The sequence below is a fragment of the Perognathus longimembris genome, chromosome 6 (assembly GCF_023159225.1).
Source record: "Perognathus longimembris pacificus isolate PPM17 chromosome 6, ASM2315922v1, whole genome shotgun sequence".
Taxonomy (NCBI): Eukaryota; Metazoa; Chordata; class Mammalia; order Rodentia; family Heteromyidae; genus Perognathus; species Perognathus longimembris.
The window spans coordinates 7,688,324-7,697,138 of NC_063166.1; the positions used below are offsets into that span (position 1 = coordinate 7,688,324).

General features: G+C 62.0%; 1 protein-coding gene and 1 long non-coding RNA gene across 3 annotated transcripts in view; one reads left to right on the plus strand and one right to left on the minus strand.

The window, feature by feature from the left end:
* Positions 1-7,295, plus strand: part of C6H6orf132 (chromosome 6 C6orf132 homolog) — a 28,281-nt gene extending 20,986 nt beyond the window's left edge. The window contains exons 3-7 of the mRNA XM_048347773.1: positions 1,509-1,584; positions 3,023-4,431; positions 4,648-4,812; positions 5,158-6,521; positions 6,754-7,295. Of these exons, the coding sequence (XP_048203730.1) occupies positions 1,509-1,584; positions 3,023-4,431; positions 4,648-4,812; positions 5,158-6,521; positions 6,754-6,871 (3,132 nt within the window). The 3' untranslated portion in view covers positions 6,872-7,295. The remainder of the gene's footprint in view (positions 1-1,508; positions 1,585-3,022; positions 4,432-4,647; positions 4,813-5,157; positions 6,522-6,753) is intronic.
* Positions 4,551-5,205, minus strand: LOC125352592. Of its 2 annotated transcripts, XR_007211190.1 has the most exons (4): positions 5,165-5,205; positions 4,925-5,074; positions 4,685-4,834; positions 4,551-4,654 (listed from the first exon to the last, which is right to left on the minus strand). It is a non-coding gene; the product is annotated as an uncharacterized LOC125352592 (long non-coding RNA). The 2 variants fall into 2 exon arrangements; XR_007211191.1 differs by lacking the exon at positions 5,165-5,205 and having other exon boundaries at positions 4,685-4,894; positions 5,045-5,066.
* Positions 7,296-8,815: the final 1,520 nt, after the last annotated feature.

The following is an 8,815-nucleotide window of genomic DNA, read 5'->3' on the forward strand; positions in this document are numbered from 1 at the left end:
TAGTGAGTACAAATCCACAGCTGTGTCAATACGCCCTGGTTTGTTCAGAGGTCAGAAGGGCCCACACTTTTCCCCTTCTCACATTCTTACCTGTTTGTCTACAAATTCCTGATGAAAACTAAAAGTTAGGTGAGGTCTGGTGGGGAGGGAGGGGGCTGAGCTCTAGCCTGGGGATGCCCCGGGGAGGGGCAGGGGCTTCCTTTGGGTTTGGTTTGGTTTGGGATTGAGACGGAATTCAGACACAGTTGATCCTCTGTATTTGCAGATTCTATATTTGCTTAGTGGCTCAAATTTGTTGGTAACGCCAGGGACTCTTGACCGTTTCTTGTTCATTCTCAGACATGCGTAGAAACGTTGAATGGCCTAAAGCATACATTTCCAGCTGAGGTAAAAAAACAAAATAGGGCATCTTCCCCTCACCCTCACACATACTCCCCCCCCCCTTTGTTTATTTGGGATTAAACACAGAACCAAGGTGCAAGCACTTACCACTTTTTAATAAAGATAATATTGCCCAAGCTTGCTTTAGTCTTTTTTTTTTTTTGCCAGTCCTGAGGCTTGAACTCAGGGCCTGAGCACTGTCCCTGGCTTCTTTTTGCTCAAGGCTAGCACTCTACCACTTGAGCCACAGCGCCCCTTCTGGCTTTTTCTGTGTATGTGGTGCTGAAGAATTGAACCCAGGGTTTCGTGCATGCCAGGCAAGTACTCTACCACTAAGCCACACTCCCTGCCCTACCTTAGTCTTTTGATCCTCCTACCTCTGCCTCATGAGTAGCTGAGATTACAGGCATGAGCCACTGAGTCTGGTTGGGTTTTGTTTTCCTTTTGAGACAGGGTTTCGCTTTGTATCCCAAGCTGCACTCAAACTGCCAATCTTCCTGCCTCCGTCTCCCAAATGCTCCCATCATAGGAGCCCACCACCCTTACAGTCTGGCTCATAAACCTTCTTGTTTCAGCTGTCACTGCGCTCTTTTCTAGCTAGTGCTCTCCTCCTCATCCCTGTATTCTTTGTCTTTAGATAGAAACACGCGAGAGCACGTATTGATTACTTGACAAAAATGTGAGTGGACATTTACAGGACGTTAACCTGGTATCCCCTGGGAACAGTGATTCTGTATTTGCTAAAATAGAGTTGACTAAGTAGCAAGAATGGAGAAGATAACTAGGTGCCAGTGGCTCACGCCTGTAATCCTAGCTACTCACGAGGCTGAGATCTGAGGATCACAACTCCAAGCCAGTTTGAGGCGGAAAAGTCCATGAGACTCTAATCTCCAGTAAACCAGTGAAAAGCCACAAGTGGAGCTGTGGCTCAAGTGGTAGAGCGTCAGCCATGAGAAAAACAGAGTGCAAGACCCTGAGTTCGACCCTCGTCCCCAAAGCGCAGACCATAAAATATTTACCTTTAAAAATGTGACCCTTTCACAAGGTCGCACCACCACCCTGTCACCGCAGAGTGAGTGACCTGTCCACCTTTCCCTGTCGCCTGATGGCTCTCTGGTTCCTTTCAGAATGCCCAGGAGAATCATGGGCTTGCTGTGCCCACCCCCTCTGTCCCAGAAGCCTTTGCAGACAAAGACGTGACAGGTAAGGGGACTGGGGCTCGGGGCTGGTATGTCTTGTCTTTCCTTCTTCCTCGGGCCCTGGATTCAAAAGCCAAGCACCGGCTCCAGCTCCCAGCTGGTGTGAAGCCGGAGACCTGGGGCTGTTTGGCCACTGGTTGTGGCAGGTGGCAGCAGTGGCGTGGACACGAAGGAGGGCCGGAAGGAAGGAGGCGGGGGAGGATGGTGAAGGGACCAGGCCTGAGCATCCAGGGACTCTGCAGTCAGACACATCTGGCTTCAACTCCCAGCTCGCTCTACACTGGCTCTGCCCCACCACGCGCCCACACCGCTGCACCCTCTAGTGACCTTGGAAACTGTGGTGCTGGATGGGGCGGAGCTCGTTCTGTGTCACACCACGGTGAGCCGGCCAACGCTGGTGCCTCACGCCTGTAATCCTAGCTACTGAGGAGGCGGAGATCTGAGGGCTGCAGTTCAAAGCCAGCCTGGGCAGAACACAGGAAAGTCCATGAGACTTTTTATTTGATCTCCAATTAACCAGCAAATAATCGGAAGCGGAGCTGTGACTCAAGTGGTAGAGTTCTAGCATTGAGCACAAAAGCTCAGAGACAGCATCCAGTCTCTGAGTTCAAGCCACAGGACTAGCAAACAAACCAACCTGGCCAGTGACTTCCCCTGTCTTCCCTTCCCCCTCCCCCTCCTGCCTGGAATGCCCCTGCCCCCCCCCCCCTTCCCTCTCCTCCAAGGTCGCCTTTGGGACTAGGCCTTCTTATTTATGACCTATTGCTGCAATCATTTACTAACGCATTATGTCCCTTGTGAGCCTTACGGTCCTCTTCAAGGCTGAGTTTGCCGAGGTCCACCTGGATCACTGTCTGGGTTTTTTGGTTTCCTTTGCTCAGCTACCCCCACTCCCAGTCTGGAGCCCGACCTCTGCGGGGGCTCGCAGTCAGGTGTCCCAGGGCGGAGCTTGGGTGGCACACCTTCCCGGTTTCCAGGCTCTGCCAGGCCCCCGAGGACTGGGGTGTGGGTGCCTCTCTCTCTTTTTCAAAGCCTGGTACTGGGGCTTGAACTCAGGGCCTCATGCTCTCACTTGGCTTTTGTGTTCAAGGCTGGCACTCTGCCACACTTCCACTTCTGGCTTTCTGGTGGTTAATTGGAGATAAGAGTCTTAGGGACTTTTCTATCCCGCCTGGCTTTGAACTGAGAGAGTGGGGGGGAAGCTGTTTGTGGGGAGCCACTCCCTGCTCTGCTCCAGGGGATTCCCCACTCCCCGCCCCGGTTCCCTGGTGGGCCTACTGGGGCCTACTGAGTCAATGTGGTGCCCGTCTGCCCCCCCCCACCGCCCGGCCCTGTGATATTCACTCAGTAGAGGCCTCCATGGGGAGGGGCCTCCCCCCCACCCCCACTCCTCCCCCATCCCCCCCCATCCCTGGTCAATGCCTGCCTCTCTCTCCTTGCAGGGCCCAGTTCGCTGGTGAACGGCAACCTTCGGCTCTACAGCTCCGTGGGTGACCTGAGGCCTGGGCAGTATGGCCCCGACCCTCCCATCCCCCCACCCCCTCCGGGCCCTGCCCCGGGGCCACCCCAGGACCCTTCACCCTCCCCAGGGGAGTCCCCACCCCCACCTCCCCCTTTCGCGGCTCCCCCGCCTCCCCCCCTGCTGCTGGAGCCCCCCACGCCGCCCAGCACGGCCCCGCCCCCGCCCCCGGTCCTGGACGCCCTGTCCCCCCCATCCACGCCCACCCCGCCCGACTTCATCCCCCCGGCCCCGCCACTGGCTTTCCTAGATCCCTCTCCGCCCTCGTCGCCAGCCCCAGCGTCTCCCCACACCTTGGGGATCCGGCTCTTTCCCCCTGAGGGGGTCCCCAAGTGGAAATCGGAGGTGGCGCTGAGCGGCGGGCAGCCCGAGGCCCCCAGAGCCAGCCCGCCCAGGAGCCCCCTGGCCGCAGGCGGGGACCCCCACCGCACCTTCCCCCGCTCGTTCAAAGTGCCGCCCCCCACTCCAGTCCGGACCTCCTCCATCCCCACCCAGGGAGCCTCCCCGGAGGAAGAGGGGGCCCTCAGGAAGCCCCCCAGCCGCCTCCCCCTGCCCCCCAGCTTCCACGTCCGCCCTGCGTCCCAGGTGTACCCAGACAGGGTCCCTGAGCCCCACCTCCCCAAGGAGCCCGGGGCCCAGGCCCCCCAGAGCCCAGGGCTCAGCAAGGCAAATGAGGGAGCTGCAACCCCCCCTCCAGCCCCTCCCCTGCCCCCTCCCGCACCCCCACTTCCTCCTCCCGCACCCCCTCTTCCCCCTGCTGCTCCTCCATTGCCCTCTGCCGGGCAGGCGGCCCCTCCGTCTCTTGGGCTCGTGAAAAGCTCCAAATCCAGCTCACCTGCGCTCAAACCCATCCCCAAACCCAAGCCCCCCGGCCCGGAGGACCGGGCCTCGCCCGAGCCCGTGGACTGGCGCGACCCCAGCCAGATGGCAAAGCTGCGCAGCGAGCTGGCCGCCTACCTCTGCGGCTCCAGGAGAGAGGACAGGCCCCTCGCTCCCCGGCCAGGCCCCAACGTGCCGTCTCAGGACAAGGGCGGCAGGAAGGGCCACAGGCCCCCCGAGGAGCCGGCTTCCCCCGGCCTGCCCCGGAAGACGGGGGCCGCCAGCAGCCCGGCCCTGCCCCCTGTGGACTACGCGCCCCAGGACCCGCCGGCCCCCAGCGTGCGGCAGATCAGGGATGAGCTGGAGGCCCGGCTCGCCTCCGAGAAAGAAGCCAAACCCAAGGGAGGCCCTCTGCCTCCCAAACCTCGGCCAGATGGGGCAAGAACCTTTGAAAATGGGACCAAGCCCGCGGCCAAGAACTCACCACCTCTGCCTATTACCCTTCTGCCCAAAGCCACAGCTGTGCCAGGCACACCATCCAAGACCACATCTGGGCCTTCTACACCATGTAAGACCTCACCTGGGCCTACTACACCACCCGGGACCAAGACCACTCTTGTACCAGCCACATCACCTGAGACCACACCTGGGCCAGCCACACCACCCAAGACCACACCTGGGCCCTCCACACCACCCAAGACCACACCTGGGCCCTCCACACCACCTGAGACCACACCTGGGCCCTCCACACAACTCAAGAGCACACCTGGGCCAGCCACACCACCCAAGACCACACCTGGGCCAGCCACACCACCCAAGACCACACCTGGGCCAGCCACACCACCTGAGACCACACCTGGGCCCTCCACACCACCCAAGACCACACCTGGGCCAGCCACACCACCTGAGACCACACCTGGGCCCTCCACACCACCCAAGACCACACTTGGGCCAGCCACACCACCCGAGACCACACCTGGGTCTTCCACATCACCTGAGACCACACCTGGGCCTTCAACACCACCCAAGACCACACCTGGGCCTTCAACACCACCCGAGACCACACCTGGGCCTTCCACACCATCTGAGACCACACCTGGGCCTTCCACATCACCCAAGACCACACCTGGGCCTTCAACACCACCCGAGACCACACCTGGACCCTCCATACTACCCGAGACCACACCTGGGCCCTCCACACCACCCAAGACCACACCTGGACCCTCCATACTACCCGAGACCACACCTGGGTCTTCCACACCACCCGAGACCACACCTGGGCCTACTGCATCATCCACAGCTACAGCTCTGCCCATCACATCATCCCCAGGAGAGGATTTCACCCCGAGTGAGCAGCAGGAGAAGCTGGCATCTCAAAAAGGAGTAGTGCCCTCCCAGACGCAGGTGGAAGAGCCTGGATCCGAGGCTGGGAACCTGCCCGCCCCGGGAGCAGGCCTGGCCCTCCCATCAAGGCTGTCCGCCAGCCGAGAAGTCCCGTTCCTCTACAAGCCCCACCGCAGCCACCACAGCCCCAGCAGAGAGGTGGCCGTGGTGATGCCCACGCTGGCCCGCGGAGAAGCGGCAGCAGAGGGGCCCGTGGAGGGGAAGGAAGCTCGGGGTCTGCCAGCCAAACCCCGGCCCCCGGCCCAGCCTGCGGACCCGCTCCTCAGACACCCCGTGACGGGCGAGGTGGTGGAGCGGGGCTCGCCCATGGCCCTGCTCCTGGCAGCCAGGCAGAGGGCTCAGAAGGGGCGGCCTGGGGCCTCCGCCCTGGGACGGTCGCTGCCCGGGAGTCTCCGGGGCCACAGCAGCCCGCCGGAGGCCGCCGGCTCCGACAGCATCATTTACAACGCCGGGCGCCCCAACTCCTTCACGGTGGTCCCCAAGTCACCCCTCGAGGCTGAGAAGGACTCCAAGCTGCCGGCGGCCCCCAGGCCGTGGGCGTCCCGGCCAGGAAGAGACCCGGGGGGCACCGAGCCGAGCCACCGGCCCAGGTGGACGAACGGGGAGCCCGCGGCCTGGGCCAGATCCGCCCCCGCCGCCGGCGGCCTCCCCAAGTCCTTCTCGTCGCCCCCTTCCCCTGCCTACAAGCGGGAGGAGCCGGAGGAGCTCGGCTTCGAGCTCATCCCCCCGCCCCCCGAGTTCAGCAACGACCCCGAGCCCCCCGCCCCGGCCCCCCAGCCCCTGGGCCGCCGGCGATCGCCCCCCAGCAGCAGCTTCCCGGAGGCGGGGCGGCCCCTGGACCTGGCCCCGCCGCCGGCGCCCGGCTTCTCCCGCTTCCCCGCGCCCGGGGGCCTGGAGCGCTTCCCGGGCGCCGGGCGCTCCCTCATCAAGAAGCGCCTGTACGTCGGGGAGCCCCAGCGGCACCCCGGGACGCCCCGCGGCGCCACGGGGCGCAGCCTCAGCTCCCCCAACTGCTTCGGGCCCCAGCCCGGAGGCCCCGAGATGCGGCGCGTCAACTCCGCGGGCCGCGCGCGCCCCGGCGGCCTCCACGCGCGCCGCGCCTCCCTGGAGGGCGGCGGCCGGGCGGCGGCGGAGCCCAGGGCCGCGGCGCCCCCCGGCGGCGGCGGCGGGGACTGCAGCCTCGCCCCTCCGGCGGGCAGGTGAGCGGGGAGGGCCCCCCCTGCTGCCCGCCCTCCCCCCCCTGCCCTCCCCCCTGGGGGGGTCCTCGGGTGGAGGGATGCCCACCCACCAAGAGGGGCTTCCAGGCCCAGGCTTGCAGAGGGCTGGGCGGAAGGGGCTCAGGCGCCCCTGGGTGGGGGGCTGGAGACCCCAGGGCGGAGATGGGCAGGGTTCGGGGTCACCGCAGCCGACCTCACTGCTTGCCCCTTCCAGGTCACCCCATGGCAGCGGCCACTACGGAAGCCCCGTGAACACGTTCACCGTGCGGCCTGGGACCCGCCACCCCATCTCCTACGCCTACACCGGGGCCCGCCGGAAAGCCACCTCCTGAGCCCCGGCTCTCCGCCCCGCTCCGAGGGATCTGCCGGTGGATCTGCCGGGCCCTTGTTTCATGGGGGGTGGGAGGTTCACGGCAGGCGTTAGACACGGAGGATTCTTTGTTCCCCCAAGACAGACAGACAGATGGAAGGTAGTCACCTAGGGAGGACGGAGCAGGCTTCTGTTTCCCAAAGCACCAGTGCTGCTGTGCATTGTGGGAAGTTGGGGGGGTGGGGAGAGGAGGGAGAGGAGGAACCTTATTCTCTGTCCTCCAGTACTGTGGGCTTTAGCAGGATTCACTGGAAGCAGTTTTACAAGCAGGGCCTACCGAGCAGTAAGTCAGGGGTGATGGGCAGCTGTGCTTGCGTTCCGGCGGGTGCCCGCACTATAGGCTGGTCTCTCGAGGCGCCCCCAGATGCCACTAAGAGGCGATGCCTGGGAATGAGGTGGGCCCTGGATGCCAATGTGCCAGGGGTGACTTCCCGTCTAGAGCCTAGAGAGTGTCTGGGATGGAGATAGACTTGAGAGCTGTTTTTCTTTTCAGGCCCGAAAGCCATGTGATCTGGGCCCTGACACCAGAGGCCCTGTAATTGCCAGTTTTCCATGTGTGTAGGGGAGGGGGTTGGGGGGGGTGTCGGTTGTGGGGCTTGAACTCTGGGCCTACACACTGTTCCTGAGGTTTCAGCTTAAGGTTAGTGCTCTACCACTTGACCCACAGTGCCACTTCTGGTTTTCTGGTGCCTGCTGGGCCGGCTTTGAACTGCAATCCTTAGATCTCATCCTCCTGAGTAGCTAGGATTACAGGTGTTAGCCACTGGCGCCCGGCTCCCTGTGATATTTATTTTCTGGTTCTGGGACTTGAACTCAGGGCTTCAAGCTCTCCCTTGGCTTTTTATGCAAGGTTGACGCTCTACCATTTGAGTCATAGCTCCACTTCCAGCTTTTACCTGGCCTGTATGATTTGGGGAGCTCTTACTCCTGACTCCAGTACCACACATCACTTTTATTGAGGCCTTAAAGCATGTAGCCAAGACGCTGGAAGACCCTGGAAGACCCTGGACCGTGTGTGCTTTGTCCCAGCCCACTAAGGTCATGTCTGCTTCCTAGTGAATTAGACTGTGTGTGAGGGTGTGCACGCCGTACCTTGGTTTGCACGAATGTGGTTGCCAGAAACAAACATAGCGGACCCAGTCCCTTGGCCTGGCCTGGCCACCTGCAGTCAGTGACCGTCACATTTCTGTGAAGGAGGAGGGCTCCCTGGATAAGAAGGAAGGGCAGGGCAGTGAAGCTGTGGCTCGAGTGGTAGAGCACTAGCCTTGGCCAAAAAAGCTCAGAGAATGTGCCCCAGGCCCCGAGTTGGAGCCCTAGGACAAGACACACAGAGAAAGAAAAGGAAAGGAAAAAATGAAAGGCAGGGGATTGGCACACCTCAAGCCAGTAGGGGGCAGCCAAGAGGTATCTCCCTTTGGGAGCAAGATGTTGGCCCTTCATGCTTCATGGCACCACTCCGGTGCTGGGCCATTGGGGCAGTAGGTAAGGCAGTTCAGAAGAAGGAAGTACGGGAGTAGGTGGCCCAGGTGGTCAAGGCCGGACACCCCGATGGGGCAGGGTCTGCTTACCTGTGACCTGTGTCTAGAAACCACACGCTCCACCCACATGCTAGCACTGGCTCTGTAAGTGTAGATGCATTTCCCCTGTGCACTGCTGACTCATTTATCCACTATGTCCAGGCTTGAGGAGCGGGGTGCGGGATGCCTAGCCAGAGAGTGATCTGGGGTGGGTGGGGGGCAGGGTCTCCCTTGGCTTGGGAAATAAACAAGCCAGTTTGGACTGGCCCCCAGCTCTGAGGCTGTGGACTGATGACTGGTGCTCCCGGGTTGGAACAGGGCACTGGTTGGGCTCCGTTCTGGGAGCCAAGCACTGGGTGCTATGGGAGCTGCTGAGCCCTTCTAAGCCT